General features: G+C 46.5%; 1 protein-coding gene across 3 annotated transcripts in view; it reads left to right on the top strand.

Annotated features, from left to right (window-relative positions):
* LOC138510505 (zinc finger protein 776-like) overlaps positions 1-23,141 on the top strand; it is a 427,294-nt gene that overhangs the window by 73,942 nt on the left and 330,211 nt on the right. For all 3 annotated transcript variants that reach the window (XM_069626207.1, XM_069626206.1, XM_069626205.1), the window contains exon 2: positions 7,686-7,812. In XM_069626207.1, the coding sequence (XP_069482308.1) occupies positions 7,686-7,812 (127 nt within the window). The remainder of the gene's footprint in view (positions 1-7,685; positions 7,813-23,141) is intronic.

Here is a 23,141-nt window from a genome sequence, read left to right as displayed (position 1 = left end):
TCAACTGTGTTTCCTTTACACAACAGATTTTTCTTAGAGAAAAGTGACAAGTGAATTTTGTTTTTTCTTTGTCTCTGTTTAATAGTGTTAACTTGCTATCTCAATATAAAGTATTATTCTCATCTAGTATTTCCAGTTCTTGTCTAACCTAGCCCTTGGGTCTTTGTACACAAAATGTGTATTTCTGTGAATCACAGCTTTGGTTTGATAATTGTGCATATTTGGCTAATAACTTAATGCAGCAAGCAGGGCGCAACATTTACAGTGGCCACTGGCTAGTGTTAATTGACGCTTGCCGAGTGACAAACTGTACCCTATGTGCATGCGTAGAATTGAGGGGTCAAGGGACTTTTTATTGCTGGCTAGCAGCTTGCAACCTAAAATGTTTACCACTGCAGCAAATGGGTGTGCTTTGCCTCTTTAACATTACATGTGGCAGCTTCAGCATGAAACCTTTAAATTAAAAAATTACTACTTTTTACTATTTAGCTTGGAACTATTTACTTTTAAGTCAAATGATTATATCAATAGAATAGCAGTAAGAGTTGGAAGTACCTGTTGGATTACCTATGATTCTTGCTCTGTAGTTTATTCAAGTACAATTTAGGCTCACATCAGTAATTGCACTGGTGTGTACAGCGCACAAACCTTATATTAGTATTGCATCGTGAACCTCAACCCTCCACCCTGAATGCATTATTATCTTGTAGTAGGGCTGCTTTGTAGCCAAAGTTTGTATGAAGTGAAGCATCTGCTATTGGCTCCTATGAGGACAATTGTACATTATTGTCTTACCCGAAGATCGAAAACACTGGATTTGAGACATTGGGCCTCATTATAAGTTTGCCGGTCCGGTAACAACGGTACTGTAAGTTACCAGTACCGTTGTTACCGGACCGGCAAACTACGAGTTGTGCTCGCGGGTGCCTTCCCGCCCGCCCTGACCTGGCGGGCGTACCGGCACCCGCGAGCAGAGCATGTCTGATGCACCGGCACCATTCACGAATGGTGCCGGTGCCTTTTTCCGGCGCCTGCGAATGGGCAATTACAGGTTCTGGCAAGGCCTTAATGACCCGGTAATCGCCCATTCGCGGGCGGCGTAAAATAAATTGTACCACGGCAGCCGTGCCGGCTACCGCCAGTATCATAATGAGGCCCATTGCATTTTACCCATTTTGATTGTTAAAATTGAGCTAGATAATTAGTTAACTTGGAGGTGGGGACCAGCTATGGAATACATACAATGCTTGTTCCAAAGCAGAAGTTGACCCCTGTTCACCTGAGCGCTGAGTTACTGATTTATTCAGTATGTAGAATTTGATGATCTAATGGATTCAAACCAACTTATTGGTGCTATATTTATTGGAAGATGTCAACCAACGCGTGTTTCGACCCTCCTGGGTCTATGGCGTGTGGCGTGATTAGGCACTCATTTCTGGGAAGCGATGACATGAGGTCTGGAGTGATTTCTCCTGTTCTAGCCCCGGTGTGGGCTGGGTACCAGTTCTATATATCCTGGTTAGGCTGGTTGGACATTAGTAGCTCAAGGTTGCGCGCCAGTCAGTTGATTTGCTTGTTTACAATAGTTGTTAGTCCGGTTGGGCTTGTGGAGCAGCGGCTGTGGTCACACTGATCTTCCGATGACAATGCTTGCGCCTAAAGGATTATGTCCCAAGCACATATATTTTTTTCCATGACCTAGGTTACAATGTGATTTATATGAGACATACGTTTTCTATACTTTGTACATTGGATTTTACTGGCGCCTCGATCAAATTTCCTCACAAGGAGATATTTTGTTGTCTATGTGGCGTAAATAACTGTATAGAAACTGTGAAACATCTATTATGGCAACACCCTGTATTAAACTCTCTTTCCAGTAATTGCGCATGCTTGCATGCAGTGACTAATGAGGGTGAGGCACAACCTATTTGAATGGTTTAATGATAGGTGATTAGGATTTAATTGTAATAACTTACGCTAAGATATGAATCAAGATTGAACAGCTACTACATAAGTTCTGATTGCTTTTCTTGGAGTTTTTTTTCTCTTCTTATCTTGGTATGATATTGATTTATGTGAATTTGCAGGTGCTTGCTCCAAAGAAATACTCTGAATTTCCTTTTTGATTCTTTGTGTCACAGATCACTTAAGAGCATACTAACTCACAGGGAAGGGTGAAGGGTTGTTATTGAAGATTTTGTAAAGGAGCTTGGTTCCTTCTCGCTCTCTCTCTCTCGTCTCCCCTGTGTGCTGCCTCCATAGCCCAGGTGTCCTAAAACTCCAGGATTGTCACTAGAGTTTGGTAACCCCTACTATTTAGTATTCTGTCTGGCTGGTTGTGATGACCTAAATCTAAATGCCTTCTCTGTCTGTTTCCCTCTAGAAATTCCTAGGTGAATTCTAACCAGGGTCCCTCAAGAATAACAATGTTTTTTTTTTTTTTTAACTCGGTTAAGGACTTTTCAAATTAACAGGCTTCACTTGCCCTTCCACACCTCTCCTGAGAATCTTACTCTCTTCCTCCCTCACACCCCACCCCACCCCTCTCCCTCACACTTGCTCTTCTGTGTCTCCAATATTCCTCTCTCTCGCTCTAATGCCTACCACCACCCTTCAGTCTTACACTACTACCCTCACACTCTCCAACTCGAGGGCCCAATGTTCGGTGCAGCAATTTCCCTGCAGGGTGCCTAGTGGGCTAGCTTACATACTCTGTCCTCCTGGGTCACGGTTTCTACTGATGATATGCCGACGACCCACGAAGAGGCCCCATCGGCCTCACGAGACGGCCGCAATGTGACATGTTGGCAACAAAGGGAGCAGGTTATCTAGGGGGGCAGAGAGGTTCTGACCGCAAACAAGACAAAACGCTTGAGAAGATGATGATGGCCTCGCTGGACTGCTCATTCTCGCAAAGAACAGTACAATGGCAGAAGCACCAACCACACCCCCATGGACTTGTAGTAGGGGTCCCTCACATTATTTTATGTTAATTGAAATGTTGTCTCTTCACAGGCTGCAACACTTTGTGCATGCCTTGGTAGGGGGTGGGATAACCACATGGTCACTTTGGAAATTGTTGCCTACTGTGCTTACTGTCTGTCCTCCACATAAGTAAACAACTATGGGCTCAGGCTCTTTGAAGTGAATTCCCTATGTAGGTAGTATAGCATACCCTGTGTCCTCAAGGGCCCAATGTTTGGTGCAGCAATCCTTTATGCCGGGTGCCTAGGGGGCTCACTTGCATACTCTGTCCTCCTGGGTCACGGTTTCTCATACTAGACAGCCCTCTGGCACTGGATTCCTGGCACAGGGTGATCTTACACACCTATATATTGCAACAGGTAGTTCTAATCACATGCTATATCTCATCAACATCGGTGCACCTTACATCCCCCCCCCCCGTGTTATGTTATTTCACTGTTCTAACCAGGTTAACCTCCTCACTCATTGGGGAGGCCCACGATGCGGTAGCCAGACGATAAGGCTTGTCAAGTCCTTGCTAGCATGCTCTGCATGGGTTACTAGGCTTCTGTATTGGGGATTAACTAGATGTCCCCAATGTTTCTAACTTTGGTTTGGTTGTTTTCTTGTTGGGGGGTTGGGGGGAACTTGCCGTACTAAATAGGCGTGCTCAAATTTGCGTGTGGGGTCTTAACACATTATGTTTATGCTGCTTGGTCAGAATTTACAATGGCAGAACTATGGTTCCCCCTTATCCTGTGGCATACATGACCTCTCTTACGTGCATTACCATTAACATTCAGGTGTTGGGACATCCCATTAAGAGGCACAGGTTGCTCAACTGTGAGTAATTTGCAAGGGGACTTCGTTTTTCTACAGTAGATGTATTTAGACGCTGCCGAGTCTGTCAAACTCACCAGAGGGTGGATCGTGGTGACGTGCATTCACTGTACCATAGGAAACGTGGTGTATCAATTCTAATCTATAAGTGCATACCACTAACCGTGCTGGACACTCTCGCTGACAAAGAGGGCAGCTATGTCCTGCTACATGGGAGTATTTTTCAACAAAGAATTACGTTCATAAATATATATGCACCTACTGTCCTGGATTCTTTACGCATAATTTTGCAACCTGTGCCTCACTTATGAGTCGGTTGACGATTGTGGGTGGCAAATTTTATCTTGACCCCGGACTAGATGGACAAGGTGAGGTGCATGCATCCACACCCCAAAGAAAAGCTCGACCTTGCAAACCTTGAAGTCTGAGCTTCAATTGACTGATTTGGCATCATAAGCATGGGGGCGCAAGGGACTTTAGCTATTCGAGACTCGACTGTTGGCTTCTCTCTTCCAACAACATACACATAGTTGACAAATGTAACATTCTTCTGATACTCTTCCTGGACCATGCACCTGTAAGTTTAAACATTTCTCTTCCAGTCGAAGTCCAACGTGCCCCTTCTTGGCGGCTGAATTTGATGGTTCTCAAACATACAGATATTGTGGAACACCTCATACAGTACACTGTTAATTTCTGGCAGGGCAATCTGACCGGCGATTATGGGGCCCACAGAAGCTGGGACACATATAAAGCCTACTTGCAATGGCAGTGCATATTACAAACGGAAATCATGGGCCGCTCACGATGCACAGTTAACCACAGAACTGCGTAATGCTGAACAAACACATAGTCACCTGCAACCCAAAGGCATACGCTTTTGCACACATCACTAAGAAAGGGGCACAGAAAGCATTCACCAGGTGGACTGAGCCATTTTATAATGGTGGCGATAGGCCATCACATATGATGGCAATTGCATTGAAGAGTAAACCAAGCAATCAACTAATCGACTCGTTAAGGACAAAAATGGCTTCTTGTTGTTCGGGGATAGTCCTATTAAATGCTGGTTCACAGAATTCTACGAACCGTTATATGCGGCTCCCCCACATAGAAATGTCGCCCAGGTTCTTGCGGGCTATGCAGTTACCCATAATCCCACCCGCAGACTTAAGAGACCTTGTATGCTCCTATAACAGAGGACTAAATAACCAAGGCCATCACAGGCTTGACCACTGGAAAAGCGGCTGGCCGAGGTGGCATACCAATATACATTTATAATCTATTGATTGGCCAATCGACGCCGACACTGGGTAAAGTATTTTCGGTGGCTGTCGAGAAGGGATATCTTCGGACTCTATGCTGATAGCCAACATTGTTGTGTTTCACAAGAAGGGTTGCAAACTGATGGACTGGAGCTCATATCGTCCAATATCATTAATAAACTCAGATGCAAACATTCTTGCAAAGGGCCTGGCCTGGCGTATAGAGAGGTTATTGCACCGGGACCATACGCGATTTATCTTACATCTGCATTCCTCTGACATTGTGTGGCAGCTGCTCCACATAATCTCAGGTAAGGCTGGACCCGAAGATGTAATCCTGTCACTGGACGCCAGAAAGGCTTTTGACAAGGTGAGATGGGATTACATGTTTGCGGTACTGGAAAAATTTGGTTTTAGAAGGCGATTTCTTAAATGTATTAAACTGCTGTATGATAACCCCCATACTGCTGTAATTACAAATGGCTGCACGTCCGACAGCTTCTCCCTATACACAGGGACTAGACAGGGCTGCCCCCTATCACCATTCTTGTATGCTTTAGCGATCGTGCTGTTAGCCCAAAAACGAACCGACTGGGCGGGTATACTTAAAGGTGACGAAGAACATCGGGTTTCGCTTTATGCAGACAACATTCTTTTATACATTAGCCATTGTTCCAGCTCCCTTCCACGCATTCAGCTAATTCTTAAAGAATACGTGCCTATAGCTGGATACAGTGTGAGCTGGGAGAAGTGAGAATTCATGCTCTTATGCTCAGACATCCCATGGGACATGGGGTTGCCCCATTTAGACTTTTAAACGGCTATATTAAATGCAGAATACACCCAGTCAAAATGAATTCCATACCCAAACTAACATAACATACTTGACCTCCATGATCCCGTATATCTCCCACGTCATCCATGTTCACCGAATTTCACAAACCGCTAATGAAATTTATATGGTGAGGGGATAAAAAGGCTTGCATCAATAAATCCATTCTACGGGCGACTAAACCTGACGGATGCCTTGTGCTTCAATAATGGAAACTATATCATCTAGCTGCACAAGTGTGCAGGCCTAAACAGTGGCTTAACACAGAGGATTCTTCGCTGGCGCTTTCTAGAGGTAAATGCGCTGCAACCATATACTCTGCAGGAGGCCTTAGCCATTCCAATGTCTAAGATACCCAGGGCTCTTCGAGTACACCCACTTATAGGGCCTACTCTCGCCCGATGGCATAAAATGCGCTCACTTACAGGTGCAAACGTGTGTACTTCCCCCATCTTGGATCAGCATCAGAGCACTACTGCACAATAATGCACACTACATGAGCGGTAACTCTCAGAATGGCAACATATATAAGGGTCATGGATCTATAGAAGGAGTCCGTACTCCTCGGGTTTAAGGACACAAAGCATGTGCTAGGTCTTGTGGATTCGGATTGACTCCTATATGCAACTCTACAATCAACTATCACTGCACACACCACATGTGAGTCACTCAGCAGGGAGCCTACGACACACAAAGCACAATTCGGCCAAGACCTTACAATGTATCCGACAATTAAAACATTTTACAGACTATGCATGCCGAACAACCTTAATTCGAAACACAACATTAGCAATCAGCTGGACAGAAGATCTAAACATTGCCCTAGATGCAGGGGACATGTATGGCTTAAAGATATTAATGAGGTTTTGCGTAATATACGTAACAGGGAGATACAATACAAGATCCTACAACTAGTGTATTTTACCCCCACACAACTACATAGTATGAAGCTAACACACTCAGTCGTGTGCTGGAGAACATACGGTCTACCTGGCACGATGGGTCAAATATAATCTAGACATGCCCTAGGATAGGTGCTTTCTGGACCAACATTCAGACAGATCTCACAGGTACACATTTTTCCTGTCTCAGTGTCTGCCATGCCCATGTTGTTCGGACCTGTGGCTGAGCACTGGCATACCGTTGCAGTGTCTAGAAAGCTAATACATATATGTTATTTGCGGCTAGAAAAATCATTGTATTACAATGAAAATATGAGAACCCACCGACTAAAAACCAATGGGCCACTCTGCTATCTATACTCTGCTCACTCGAGAGAAGTAGTTTGATACAAATGGCTGACACCGCACAAGCAAGAACATTCTGGGAATTGACCTTTTTATCTAATATAAAATTATTTACTTGGTATATGTTGCATGATGTACATCATGTGGATATTGTGTACATAGGCCTGCTTAAGCGTAATGTCCTTATCCAATCAAATTGCATGTTTATTTTGTTCTTAAGGTTGATGATTCACACTGATTGGGTGTTGGCTAAGCAACACTAGTATTCTGTGCAGATGTTTGATGTACATAATTGTGAACTTGATTTCCCTGCCCTGTTTCTGTTGAACTATTTTCAATAAAAATATCAAATAACAAAAAATGTTTGTATGTAACCAGATTATGCTTTTAATAAAATAAAACAAATAAAGAAAATCATCTTCTGCACACTATGCCCTTGCTCCTTACTGTCAATGAGAATGGGGGGAAAGTGGGTGGGAACTGCAAGAAAAAACTGAATAAACAAATTCACTATCAAACAATATCCTCTTCCAGGGACAGATTACGTTCCAGGATGTTGCTGCCTGTTTCTCTGAAGAGGAGTGGAAGTTGTTACACGAATGGCAGAAGGAACTGTACAAAAGTGTGATGAATGACATTCACCAAGCCTTGGTTTCTCTTGGTAAGTTTACACATTATAACTGCTGAGTCTGTACACCGCTTAAAGGAGGCCTGAAACCAGTTTCATGATTCTCAAAATGTATTTTCATTTCGGTTATTCTAGCCATCATAACTATCTGTAAAATTGTGCAGTGCTCATTCACCTTTTATGCAGTTTACTCCTAACATAGGCATAACCAGGGAATCTGTGTGTGGTGTAAGGGTGCAGAAGGAGGAGACTGACACACAGGTGACATAGTGATTGCTATCGACTTTTATTCATTATAAATATAAAGAGGAAACCTATCTTTCAATACATCTGTGAGGGGTTTCCCTGCCTCAACTAAAGTGCTAATGGGTCTGTCAGGATGTCTTTGTAACAGAGTCCACCGTCATGTGTCAAAACATCCCTATCTCTCTCCCTTACACTTATAACGGAACTCAAAGGTTGCACCAATTTTCTTGGTCCAGGCGAATGACTCCCTCCTCACTGGTTGGCACAGTTCTGGTTGCAAGTTCCTCACCAGGGGGAATTACTCCCTTCCTCTGGTTTTAGTATATCATGAACAAAAAGGATTGCTGATCCTCTAACACCCTGCATTAAAAAACTTGCTGTTTCTTTAGGAAATGGCCCAAAATGTCGCCCTCACAATTGCGACGGCTGAAATGGCTGACATTTTATTTTTTTAAACACCCCCTTTACACCACAAAAATATGTGGAGGGGGGGGTATGGGATATTATAGTAATATGGGAGGTTGCAGGGGGTCTCCCCCAGCATATCTATGTGGTGTAAAGGGGGTTGGATACAAAAAAATGAACTAAAGAAAAAGTCACCATTTTCGGCCGTCGCAATTGTGTGGTCGCAGTGATCACATAGATCTGTTTCTTTACCCCAGGGGGAATGACTTCCTTCCCCCGGATCACTGGTTTGATCCTCCTTGCGAGCTCAACTACCAGGAGAAAGACCCCCTTCTCCTGGCCTTCCTCAGGCTTTGTTTCACAGTTCACACCTGGGGGAATGTCTTCCTTCCCCTGGCCCTTTTGTGCACGTGGTCTCACAGTACACAACACCAGGGGGAATGACTACCTTCCCCTGTCTTCCTGTATATTTGGTTTCACAGTTCACAACACCAGGGGGAATTAACTACGCCTGGCTTCTTTTATATTTGTTTTCACAGTTTAACCCTGTAATGGTTTATTCTGGCAGACCTTGTTCACTCTCCTGCCAGGTACTGCCACAAAGATGATGACTTGCTTTACGTTTCTGTTCTTGGGTTTTTGACCCTTCCCTGGTGGTTATTGGATTTACTTGACCACCAGCATGAGGGAGACTTTCTCCAACACTCCCTGGGTTTGTCTACGGGTCCCAGACCTTTCTCTGGTTGTCAGTGGTATCTCTGTTCCCACTAGGATGAGGGATTTTTTCCCTGAGGCTATGCTTGGCTCTCCACTCTACACCGCCAGATCTCCTCTGTTCCCTGTTACCTGCTTTCCAAACGGGACGCGTCACCGGCTGTTCCAGGGTTTGTGGTTCTTCTCACCAGCCTCTCCGGTCTTCTTTTATTCCGACTGGCCTTCTCCAGCGGCTCCTCGAGCCCTTGTGTTTCAGCATCAGCGACATCTCGCCCTCTCGCTCCCTTCCCGGGAACAGCACTTGTTTGGACCCGATGGTCCCACTTCATAATAGGTGTGGGACTGCCACTCCTTGGGCAATCCGGTAGGAGTCAGCCTACTGACGGCTTCTCTGCTGTTTTGGCGTCTGAGCCGTCTCACCCTCTCACTCCCTTCGCCTGGTTTGAATTTCCCAGGTAGCTGTTGTGGATTCCTGACTTCCGTAGTAGAAGATGCTCAGTCATTCTTCAATTTCCTTATTATAGTGCTTGTCCCACCCTTGCCTAACGTCAGTCCTTCTTGTTAATGGCTCTGTAGTATTCCTCATGCTTCTCGTGAGCCACCTCGTCTCAGTACTTTTAGTTTCATAAGTCTTCCAGACACTGCAGTGAAACTTGGGTCTCCTATCTTCAGGTTTGCAGAGGTACATGGAAGTATTGGGGTGTACATAGTATGGAGTTGTGTTGGGTGAGGGGTGTTGTACCGCATTCTCCCTAGATGGTCTTCCTTGTTTCTACAGGGGGAGTCTTTCCTCATGACATCCTCGCACTGTATACCACCCACAGGGGGACTATCTGGGTAACAGCCTCACCTCCCTAGCCTCATGGGAAGGGGCACACCCTCGGAGAGAAATGAGAACATCTATGGATTTGTCAAAGTGGGCAGGAACATAGAAACCCGAACGACATGATGTTCCCAATAAAAAAGCAGGGTGAGGAATTTTCCTTTTAAAATAGGCCTGAGTAGCAACCTTTGTAAAATGAAAAATGTTGAACTTTTTCCACGCCATCGGTTTGGACCGTAGCAACACTTGCCAATGTGCCCTGAGAAATGTCTCTGAATATTTACTAATTCTTTTAAACTCACTGGCCCCCAACCAGCATTGTCCAGTCCAACAGTGCCATCTATAAAAAGGAAGAGAATGCCTATCATATGTCAGCTACTACTTCAAGAGTTGCCCAAAATGGAATTTTACTCAAAGTGGGGGTTGCTCCCCAACAAGAGGTGACTTCTTGCAGACATTGTGTAATGACTTCTGTGCTTCCTTCCCAGAAAAGGGGTAACCTGCCTTGGTGTGTACAAATCACTAATTTAGGGATGTGCAGTGGGGAGATGGATCTATTCGTACTTTGCGGAAGACGTGTTTGCAGGCACGGTATATACTTTCTATGACTAAAAAATATTGTATTTGTTATTTATATAGCGCTCTTTCCCCATTTGTATGGCCTCGATGCGCTTTGTGGTTGGAACGCCCTTGGTGACCGCAGTACATGTGTAGGAGGTTCTAAGTGTTTAGATTAAGAGTTGCTTGTGTGTATTTTTGCCAGATTAGGACTTAGGTGGCTGGCTAGGCTCCAATAAGCAGCCCAAAGGTCAGGCACGTATTAGGCGCTGTTGGTGGTTTAGAGCAGAGTGCTATTGTTGGAGATTCGATGTGTGCCCAGCTAGACAGAATTTTATTTTCGTTGGTTTTCGCTGCATACTAGTGGCAGAGGTGTTGAGGTACATCAGGGGTTTCAACCGTCTCTTACCTGGCACCCAGTGTCCCCTGTGCTTACCCGAGTTCCTGGATTTCTGGGTTTGCTACTTTAGAATAAAGGTACAACACAAGAAAAGGTGGGCAAAGGAATGCTGATGTAAAGTTTTTTATTTATTGTTCGTTATACATTTCTTGACTTCAGCCCAGTACACCAGCAATTTTCTGTTTTTATATAAAAAGAGCGTAATGAATTGCACACTGTATCGATTATTCCTAAGTAGCTGCATTACAAAAAAAAAAAAAAAAGAGCCCTTTAGAAATCTATAAAAAGTCCTTCTAAAGTGCACTTTATATTACCAAAGAATATGTACAAAATCCTTACTTGGGAAACAGCTTGTCCAGGGCTGTGTCAAGGTCCCTTGTGCTGCAGAAGATCTTGCCTGGTGCTTCTGAGTCCTTAGATTGTACAAGCAAGGCAGCAGCAGTGTACCCCAACGTTTGTTTTAGCCAGGCTGCTTGTGTGAGAGGCACCCCAGCATGTGACTGCAGTGTTGGGTTTCCGCTAGGGAGTCCTGGCCGGGCCCTGTATGTTGGAAGCAGCCCAACTTGGAGTGAACCAAGGAAAGTCAAGAGGCTGAAGCGGATGGATGGATGGATGGATGGATGGATGGATGGATGGATGGATGGATGGATGGATGGATGGATGGATGGATGGATGGATGGATAAATAACCTATCTATCTATAGTGAAAATGTGTGGATTTGTGACTTTGGACATGTTCCCTACACAATTCCGCACCGTTTCACCAATCTTGCCCACATTTTGCACAGTCACCTGTTAGGACCCTCCTGGGCATTACTGTCTACATGACATCTAGGCACCCCACCCCTTTCCCTAAATTTCAGCAAAACTGTAAATTTCGGTGTGGGTTTGTGGCTTTGCGTTTATTTTTATTATACAATTCCACACTATTTCAGCAATTAGCACCGAATGTTGCACAGTCACCTGTTGGGGGCCCCCCAGACATTACTGTCTACATGACATTTGGACACCCCACCCCGTTCCCTGGAATTCAGCAAAAGTGGACATGTGTGAGTGGTGTGAGAAACCTGAAGGTGTCTCACCCGTTAGTCCCTGGGGATCTGTTGTCCAGGTGGCCAGGACACGGCCATCGCTATTGGATCCGGTTCCTGGGGGTGGACCAGTGCGGGAAGATCTCCTGGATGAGGGGTCCACGGGGAGTAGAAGTGGGACAAACCGCCCAAACACTGGCCCTGCTATTTGAGAGGAGGCAGCAGTGTGGCAGAGTGAGCTGTACTTCCAGAAGGCAAGACCAGGGGCAGCTTGGGTTGCCTGTCGGTACCTACAGCACAGCTCCTCCCCTGGGGCCACACAGGCGAACATAGGTCTATGAGGAGTGCGAGGTAAGACCCTGGCCCCATTGAAACATCCCACTTGTGGCTCCTACAGCTCCCAAAACACGGAATGCCGTTTTGGGGAGCTGTGAAGTGGGAGCGAAATTCTCACAGGTGCATTCTGGGTGTCATGCCCCGCATTCCTGCTTAAGGACGTCCGGGGGCGTCTATTTCCATGTGGAAGCTGCCCTGGCGACTGCTTTCAGTTCGTGGGATACGCCGCACTACATTATCCAGCATTCCTTCTTCCCGCGGTCACGTGAAGCGCACGCAACGTGTCTTGCGTCCTGGAAATGATACCAGTATTTAGTACGGCGTATCTCTGCAACGGGTGCTCCTAAAACTAAGTAATTAGTTCGAGTGCCCGATTTATCCTGATTCCTGTGTTTCCTGGACCCGGCTCATGCTTTAAGGATTACTCTTAAACGTTTTTTCCCCTACGACTCCTGGCGCCATTTCCCTCGGTTGTTTCCCTTGGTAAACAAACTCATGGCTTTTCCAAACGGACTGTTTCCCTCTTGCCCTTGTTTGTTGTGACGCCTTGGAATTTGCTAACCTCAAGTTCAATGCAATTCAGAACATTAGGAAAATCTGAACTGGACTTCTATTCACAAGTTTCTTTTCTCTCTACTGGCTGCTAACTCCACTGGCTTTCTGAAACCCTTCACCCTCAAGTATTTCACAAGCCCACAAAAATATTCCTTTTCTGGATCTATCAACGACGCTGGTCTCATCACAAGAAACATTGCTCTACACATCGAAGTGACCGATTGGACGCTCTCCTGATTTGGTGGTCACTACTTGGATTGGCTATTTTCACTTTGGGGACGCTTTGCTGAATTCCTTGGGGATTATATTTGGACTATCTAGTTGCGCCCTCGTGGCGTTCGGGTTAGGTGGATTATTGCACAGACTTCCTTCAACTGAGACTTTCTTCCTTCTTCACCTTGTCACCACTTTGCTGAACTCACGTAGGTTTACGGGACTTCTTTTTGACTAAGCAGGTAAGAGAGGGTAATTGCGGGTGGGTGATTGCTGCACTTTGGTAATTCTGGCTGCTCTCTTGAACCATCGTTTTGCTTTGTTCCCTTAGCTCTGTTGTCGCTGCTCCTGCCTTTTCACTCAAGCCCCTGGCCTGTTAGTTATAGTTTATTTCTACAGGCTGCGCTCTTGGGGGGAAAGTCTTGTTAACATCGCGTTCAAGATATCCCAGAGCAAAGGGGCTCCCAAGGTGGATGCGGATTCTGTATCCTTTATAAGTCTGTATCCTTTTTCAAGTTGTGTTAAAGTGTGACACTGGGACTAGGAGTCCAAAACCGAATTTGATAGAACTGTGTATTTTTAGTGGAGGCTAGAGCCCGGCGGAGGGAAGTCTTCGAATGGATTGTGTCATCCCACATATTCCTCATCTTATATTTCCATTTCCAGCTTCAGCTGCTTCGGAATTCTTTTCTAGCAGAGGGCGCTGCGCGTTGATGTCGGTCGACACGAGGTCCCTCGTAGTCCTCCATCTCGATGTCGACGTCATCGATGGTATAAAGCGCGAGAAGCGACCGTTGGCTTCAGTTCTGTTTTTCCTCTCACGCTACCGTGACTGTAAGGCCTGCTTATCGATGACGGCGAAAGCCCTGAAAGAGCGAAGAGGAAAATTGGGTCAAAATTCCCTTTGACCCCGTCAAACAAAGTGTCTTCAGACGAGTCGAAAGTCGAAATTTCCTTGTAAAAAGCCAAAGGGGTCGAGATCACGCAGTGGTTCTCGCCACTCGTCATCCTCATGACGATCGCGGAAAAGGCGCCATAGGTCACCGTCTTCGTCGAGTTCCTCCCCAGAACGGGTAATATGCCTGACGAAATCGCCCTCTTGAGTGGGAGAAGGTCAGAGTAAAAATGATGCACATTTTTGAGAATGCGGCCTTGACACCCTCAAACTCATGAAAGCCATACCCAGGTCTAAAAACTCAACAAGAAAAAAGATGAGGGCAAAAACCGTGCGCCTTCGGGCAGGAAGGCAAAGAAAGTCTCCTCGAGAGCGGTTGAAGGATCCCTCGCGTTGAGACAAATCTTCCTCGGGGAAGAAGTCGACGGCGCCGAAAGACTCCTCATTGGACCGTGACAGGTCCTCCATGCCAAAGGCGTTCGACAAGTCCTTGATGTCGACTGTGTCGAAGATTTTGCCGTTGCCATCGAGGATCACAAAAAAGATATATATATATATACACCTTTACCAAGAAAGGATTTTTTTGAGTCACTTTTCTCAATTTATGAGGCAGCAGAACATTCTTCAGATGATTCGCAACCTTTTGGTCTCCAATATCGAACACCTGGGGTCCCTGAGCCTTTGATCTCAGAGGAATCAAGGCTAAAAAACTTACAAGAGTCCCTGCAGAATACAAGTGAACTAGATACGCCCCCAGAATTAGAGATTGGGAGACCAGACCCTACTGGCCATGCTGAAGGGTTTTACAGACAGTTAATGTTCATGGTGATAGAGTATATGGGGTGGAAAATACCAACACCAATATACAAACTGGATGATCTAACTGACATCCTAGATATGGGACCCCAGGAAGACCTTATTCTTCCTTTTCATGTTACATTGCAAAGGAGAGTGAGTTCAAATTGGGAGACGGCAGAATTGATTCCGGCAGTGAATACAAAATCGACATCCCAATACAGGGTGTCCAGTAGTGACCCCAGGTACTTGACAAAGCATACCACTCTGGAAAGTTTAGTGGTACAAGCTGCCACATGAATCTCTAAACAGAACGCATCCCCGACTATTCCCCCAGACAGAGATGACAAGCCTTACGATGCTTAGGCCAAGAAGGTTTTCTCTGCGGGAAGTATGGCCCTAAAGTCAGCAAATGTTACATGCACGTTGGCCAGATTCACTCACACTATTTGGGAATGTGTAGCAATGGCGGCTGATCATGTCCCCCGAAGGGGAGGAAAGGGGAAGATTTTTAAATCTAGTCAAGGATTCGAAAGATACAATATGCAAATCCCTCCAGACAGGTCTCGACTCTGCTGACCGCATCAGCCGGTCCATGGGGGCTAATACAGTTATGCACAGATTTGCCTGGTTAAGAAAGTCTAGTTTTGCTCCAGATGTGCAGTCCAGATTGCTTAACATGTCCTTTGATGGTACACATTTATTTGGTAGCACGGCTAACGAGAGCCTAGAGAAAATATAGACCTCTAAAGCGGCAGCAAAATCGCTTGGTGCTGCTATTGGACAGCCACAACACCGCCCCAACGGCACTCCTTGGAGGGGTAGGTCCTTTCACTTTTACTCCTCAGTTGGAAGTGGGAGAGGATTGTCCAATCAAAGATGTCGGAAAAGATTTCCTCGTGGTGGACGGGGAAGAGTAATAGAACCGCCCAGGCAGAGGTTGCTTTACCATCAGCCACTGCTCAATCCGCCGCTAAACCTCTCTGAGGTCTTAGTTCACACGACCCCAGTGGGAGGCAGATTGTCACTGCATCTGAAAGAGTGACGGGACATTACTGCAGATGCATGGGCATTGGAAACAGTTGCCCATGGTTACTGCCTTCCCTTTCTAAAAAAGCCTCAGAGTCATCCACCGGGGAACAGCTCTTTCAAAGTTCCAGATCCGCTCCTTATGCAGGAAATATTAACCCTGCTAGAGAAAGGTGCTATAGAACCAGTATCTGTAGCGGAGAGGAACAATGGGTTGGTACTCCCCGTACTTTCTAATTCCAAAAAAGGATGGAGGATTGAGACCCATATTGGACTTAAGAGACTTGAACAAGTTCCTCAGGAAGGACAAGTTCAACATGGTTACCCTATCTCAGATCCTTCAGGCCCTACAGCTTCAGAACTGGATGGTATCATTGGACCTTCAGGATGCTTACTTTCATGTGCCAATCCATCACAAGCACAGAAGGTACCTGAGGTTCGCCATTGGCGGTTCTCATGATCAGTTTTGAGTTCTGCCATTTGTGCTGACCTCCGCCACAAGGGTTTTCACCAAGTTAATGGCGGTGGGGGCAGCGAGTCTCCGGAGAGGGGATTCACATCCACCCCTACCTGGACGGTTGGCTGATCAGGACACGTCCCCCCCCCCCCCCCCGAACAGGCCTTGCAACATCTCAGCTCCACCTGTCACTCCCTTCACACACTGGGCTTCTCCCTCAACTTCAAGAAGTCTCCCATGATACCATCTCAAAAGCTCCTATTCATTGGAGCAGTCCTAGATGCATCCCTGGGAAAAGCCTTGCCACCAGAGGTGAGGGCTCAAATCATTCTGCAGATGCTCACCAAATTCCAGAGTGCCCATCGTCTTCCGGCCTTCGACTTTCTGAGGTTGCTCGGCCTCCTGGCATTCTGCATTTTTCTGGTGCCAGAGGCGCGCCTGAGAATGAGATCTCTCCAGTGGGCTCTCAGGACTCGGTCTCAATTCTCAGGCAGGATGTCGGATCTCCTTCAGGTCCCAAACCGAGTCGCTCAGGATATCCTGTGGTGGGCCTGCGAGGACAACATTTTGAAGGGAGATCCTTTTTGGCAACTATGGCCGGAGATAAAGGTAGTAACGCACGCCTCACTCACAGGGTGGGGAGCGCGTACCAACGGCCTGACAATCAACGGTCCAAACTACATATCAACCTGTTGGAGCTGAGGGCAATCAAACTAGCGCTGAAGGCCTTTCTGCCCTCTGTGCGGGGGAAGAATGTCCTGATAATGACGGACAACACAGTGGCCATGCACTACCTCACATGAGCCCGAAGGTTCAGGTATTGTCCTGCAAGCCTCCATATACAATCTTCTATAACGATAAGGTAGTCCTTACACAGAGATTACACAGGTTTCACCCAAGGCGTGCACTAACATTTTACATCTCCAGGATGTCTAAGATAAGACACACTTATAAACTTTTTGTAGGTTACAGGGGCCACAATTTGGGTGTGGCCATTTCAAAACAAACCTTGTCAAAATTGATTATTTCGGGAATAACTGAATGCTACAGATTAGCAGGAAAAGATCCTCCGAAGGGTCTTAGAGCTCATTCAACCAGGGGCATGGCTACCTCCTCTGCATTACAAAGGGGTGTCCCAATTATGGATATTTGTGCGGCTGCCACATGGTCACTCGTACACACCTTTACTAAACATTATAATCTGGACTTTTTCTCAAGCTGAGAAGGTTTATTTGGAAAGTTAGTGCTACATTCTGTGCACACAGACGTATGAAGGAACTCCTAAATTATGAACCTGAAAATTCAGAATCCCTCCTCCAGGAATACTTGCACTGCTTTGGGAGTTTATCATAACATGAGGAATACATGGGAGGAAACCATCCATATCCCTGGTAACGTTCTTTCGACTGGATGTTCCTTCCTCGTATTCCTCATCACCCCTCCCAACCTGCCCAGCAGCAGAATTTTCCATGTGATTGCAGTCTTCACTCTTTTAGGAGAAGTAACTGTTGGGTGTGGGTTATCCTATACATGCTTTAAAAACAGAACTCCCCAAACCGGGTAGAGACTTGGCAGATTGCGGATCATACAGAGCCATTTCCCTCCTGAACCTCGATGCCAAGATTTTCGCCAGAATCCTGGCAACCTGATTAGAGAAATGCCTACCCCGCCTGGTCCATCCAGATCAGGCAGGTTTCATCCTCAACAGGCAAGGCTCCGACAGCATGTGCAAAACTCTCCACGTACTAAACTCAAGGATGGTCCAAGACAAAGGGGCTCTGCTACTGGCACTTGACGCAGAGAAGGCCTTCGACAGGGTTATCTGGGCATTCATGGGGGAGGTCTTCTCTGCGGTAGGGATGGGACAGAGATGGTTGGGATGGATGTCAACATTATACTCTGCCCGTCGGCCAGGGTGGTCGCGAATGGGAAATAATCAGAGGCTTTTCCACTAGGGAGAGGAACGAGACAAGGCTGCCCACTATCCCCCCCCTAATATATGCCTTGGTCATGGAGTCCTGGGCGATCTCTGTTCGAAATGACGAAGCAATTAACGGAGTACGAATAGGTGATTCCCACTGCAAAATTAGCTTATTTGACGATGATGCACTCCTCTATATCACTAGACCTTCACAAACGGTTCCCCATGTGCTGTGGGGTTTGGCGTGCTACGGCGATCTCTCGGGGTTTAAGGTTAATCTGGGTAAGTTGGTGGCATTCATAGGGGGTCACCTATCGGAAACTGAGACACAATACATGGAAGAGCTCCCCTTCTGGCTTCAGAGGGACGGGTTCCGATACCTGGGAGTCCAGGTTGCAGCCAATCCCGCGGACCTCTTCCCCAATAACTTCATCCCACTAGGGATAGAAGTCAAGAGGTACATAGAGAGATGGGCGGGCTCGGGGTTCTCGTGGATGGCACGTCTCAATCTGATTAAAATGGTAGCCCTCCCTAAATTCCTATTCCTCTTTCAGATGCTCCCCGTCCAGGTGCTGAAGACCTTTTTAATGGCAATAAAACGCACCCTTCTTAGATTCCTCTGGGCGGGCAAGAAGCATAGGATTTCATATGATGTAATAACGAGACCCAAAGAAGACGGAGGGGTGGGGTTCCCAGACCTTAAAACATAATATAAGGCGGCCCACTTGAGGATCCTTATAGATCCCTTCAACCCCGGGACAGAAAAGCAGTGGGTGGCAATGGACAACAGGGTACTTGCCCTGGTCACGCTGGATGAGTGGTTGTGGGTCCCAAGATCACGTGTCCCAAGATCACGTGTCCCAAGATCACGTGTCCCAAGACGGGTCCTACACAACCCGGTGCTGGGGGTTTTGTGGTCTATCTGGAAGGAAGGAGGTTACTATAGATGGCTCACCACCTGGACCTCCCCGTTGAGCTGCATTTGGGCCCCCCCATTCATAGACAAAGTGGCCGAACCAGCTGCCTTCCAGCAGTGGTACGAGGCAGGTCTCACCAGGGAAGGTCATCTGTGGGTGGGGGGATCCTTCATGCCCCTATTAGATCTGGAGGAGGCCCTGGGGTTGGGCAAACTGACTGTTCCGCTACCTCCAGCTCAAGGGAGTCCTCACTGAGTCAGCCCGCATGGGGCGACACCCTCAGGAGAGACCTAACAGATTTCAAGAAAATGCTCATCTCCACCTGGGGCTCCAGGGGGGTCGTATCCTGCCTCTACAAACTCCTTCTGTTCTCGGCCCCTGGGGAACCCCCACCAGCACGGACACAATGGGAAAGGGACTTGGGAGTGGCAATAGACAACAAAAGGTCATCAAAGATGTGCATCCGAGCCCACCGCTCAACGACCTCGCTTCAATACTGACACCAAGCCCTAAAGGTATTACACAGGTGGCACTATTCCCCCCCAAGAGGATCGCCAGAATGAGACCGGGATACGACCCACATTGTTGGAAATGCTGTAAAACAAAAGGTGACTACATACACATGTGATGGACATGCCCCAGGGTACAGACATATTGGGGAGAGGTCCTATCCTGGATCAAAGGGGTCGACGGAGTGTGCAGGCCCGTGTGCCCTTGGCTGATCCTCTTTGGGATTGATGTAGGTGACAACCATGAGGAAACCCAGGGCCACATGCTACAGGTCATGTTGGTGGCAGCTGGGTGTTGCTTAGCCCAAAGATGGAAGAACCCACACATGCCGGAGGCGAGGGACTGGGTCTCCAAGGTCCGGGCCATTTATGACATGGAGTTCTTGACACACGTCCTTGATGAATCTAGGTCCAATATCGAAGAACTCTGGCTCCCCTTTTTTGAGAAGTACGAGCGCCAGGCCTGAAGTGAGAGAACCAAACCTGAGGACCTACCCAGACACCAATGAACAATGGGGATGATGTCCCACAGACATGAGATAATGGACAATAAACTGAGCCCAAGACATTTGTGCACAAGAACGTTTGACAGACTGAGCCTAGGAACGTTCTCTGTGAGCCTGTTGGACAAATCAGATACTAATGCTCGATCATCGGCTGCGGGTGGGTAGAGGGATGGGGGATAAGGGTTATTGTTAAAATGTTTTTGGAGTGCATATTGACAAAACGGAATGCATGATGTAATAACTAAAAAATGCCAATAAAATTTGATTTAAAAAAAAAAAACAGAACATAAGTCAACGGTAGCTGCGCACGCTTTATACTATCGATGACGTCGACATCGAGAGGTAGGCCTCCGAGGCACATCGAGTTGACCGACATCGACGCGCAGCACCCTCTGCTGGAAAAGATTTCCAAAGCGACTGAAGCTGGATATGGAAATATCATAAGATGAGGAATACGTGGGAGGAACAGTCAGTCGAAAGAATGTTACCAGGGGTAAGTAACTTGTTCTTCTCTGTGAAACTTGAAATCTTGAGAGAGGTCCGAGCCAGGCAGAGGGAGACCTCTTGTGAACGTGGAACCTTTGAAAAGGGTCCGAACTCGGAAGAGGGAGGCCTTTTTGAAACCTTATGAATTTTTGTAAAAGAAACTGACACTAGAGACAGAGTGGTCCAGCGCCACGTGGTCGCTCATTTGAAGGTCTCTGAATGGTGCTCCCTCTCCCGAACAAGGAAAAACTACAACCATTAAGAGGCCTTAGGGGAGGCCGGCGTGAAGTGTCAAAGTGGTCATACGAGGGTCAAGCCAAACCACTTGTATAGTCGAAAGGCTTTGACACATTGTGGAAGTCAAGTGAAGCCTGACTGGGGGCTCGAGAAAAAGCCTGACTGGGGGCTCGAGAAAAAGCCTGACTGGGGGCTCGAGAAAAAGCCTGACTGGGGGCTCGAGAAAAAGCCTGACTGGGGGCTCGAGAAAAAGCCTGACTGGGGGCTCGAGAAAAAGCCTGACTGGGGCCTCGAGAAAAAGCCTGACTGGGGCCTCGAGAAAAAGCCTGACTGGGGGCTGAGACCCGGACTTGGGTAAGCGGAAGAACCTAAGGAGTCTACAATGACTTTTTGCTGAACTGTGGCAAGTCTGAACCCGACAGAGGGATGCCAGGAGAAATTTAAGTGAAGTGAATCCTGCATTAGTAAGAAAACAAAGTGAACTGTGTGATAAGGGCAAACCTGAACCCGACTGACGGATGCCTGCGAATTGGGGTGAATTGTAGCACACCTGCAAAAATTGTGATGACAAGCGTGAACCCGACTGAGGGGTGTCCACAGTGAAGTTGTTGGTCTCAGCCTGACCGAGGGAGGCTAACGTTGACAGAAGGATCGGAACCCGGCTGAGGGGGATCCTAGGGTGAAGAGTAATCACCTGACGTGAAGATTGCTAGAATGAACTTTGTGTTTTGTTGTGTTTGGCATATTATGCCCTCTGAGGCAAGAGACTTGGGCACAGAAGACCCTGATAATGAGAAAAGGAACTGTAAGCTGGTGCTGAAGAAGGTTAGGAGTATGCTGTGCTCAAGAGTCCTGCCTTGTCCCGTGCTAAAAATATGGGCATGGGAGAACCCCGGCCATAACATCCTCATTTTGTGAACACTTCTTTCTTTTCTTGTGAACATTATCCCACACTACTTTCTAGCACAGCGAAAAGGATTGGCAATTTTTTTTTTTTAGTATAGTCCCTTTTTATTTGACTAGACTCCACTTCAACTGTATTATTTGATGGTCGTAGCTTGCTCCCATCTTAGATTTAGGTTTAGATTAGGAGTTTATCTCACCCATTTTACAGTTTAATAAACACCCTTGAACTGTGACCACTTGTGTCTGTCTTACTTTGATACCATGCCTTCCTTACAGTGGATTAGTTGCTTTGCGTAGGTTCCCTATATAATTACACACTCTTCACCAATCTGCACCATATTTTGCACAGTCACCAGTTTGGACCCTCCGGACATTACGGGCTACTTGAGTTTTGGTCACCCCATCCCTTTCCCTATTTCAGCAAAAGTATGTTTGTGGCCTGCTGACAAAGTCGTAAGCCATGTTCATCGGGAAGGGAAACAACAAATGTTTGAGAAGCGAAGGTGAAGGCAGGTAGCATTCCAGAAGTTTCCAAATTGTTGCTACATCAGGTGAAGTGACTTTTCCAGCAGGTTTTTGCCAGATGGTGCCTGCCGACAAAGCCGTAAACCATGTTCACCAGGATGGGAAACAACAATATTTGCTGCATCAGGTGAAGTGACTTTTCCAGCAGGTTTTTGCCAGATGGTGCCTGCCGACAAAGCCGTAAACCATGTTCACCAGGAAAGGAAACAAAACATTTTATTTCTAAACAAGCCTTACAATGAACGTGTACTTTAGTAATATTGAACTCCATAGTTGTTAGCAACATCATGTCACCCATCATGCTGCTCAGGAATCTCCATATTGTTCTCATGTAAAAATAACCCGGGCAACGCCGGGTATATCAGCTAGTGCCTAATAAATGTTCAAGAGACCGAAAAGAAGGTGAATAAAGAAAACTGGTGAAAAGCCTGAAAGGTTATAGAGTAGATGTGCTAAGAAAGTTGAATTGACTGTTAATTGAACGTCAAGAGAACAGTGTTATCCTTGGGGAAGGGAACCCTGAGGATATTTTGTGGAACTGTGCTGTCCTTGGGGAAGGGAGCCCTGAGGATATTTTGTGGAACTGTGCTGAACTTGGGGAAGGGAAACCCGAGGATGTTGTAGATTGAGAGTCAAGACAACTGTGCTGAACCTGGGGAAGGGAACCCATAGGATAGTTTTTGGAACTGTGCTGAACTTTGGGAAGGGAACCCAAGGGCCTTTTGTGGAACTGTGTTGAACTTGAGAAAAGGGAAAGCTCAAAGCAAGACAGGAGCTGGTATAATCTCTGAACATTATTTTAAACACTGTTTCTTTGGTTGCTGACATTCCTACACATTGTATAGCTTTAGTTGTGAGAGCAAGTATAGGTTCTAGACACAGACAGACTTTCAAGCTGA

Source organism: Ambystoma mexicanum, chromosome 6p (genome assembly GCF_040938575.1).
Source record: "Ambystoma mexicanum isolate Mex_15411 chromosome 6p, UKY_AmexF1_1, whole genome shotgun sequence".
In the NCBI taxonomy this organism is placed as follows: Eukaryota; Metazoa; Chordata; class Amphibia; order Caudata; family Ambystomatidae; genus Ambystoma; species Ambystoma mexicanum.
Note: the sequence above shows the minus strand (reverse complement) of the source record. Positions and strands in the feature narration are given on the sequence as shown.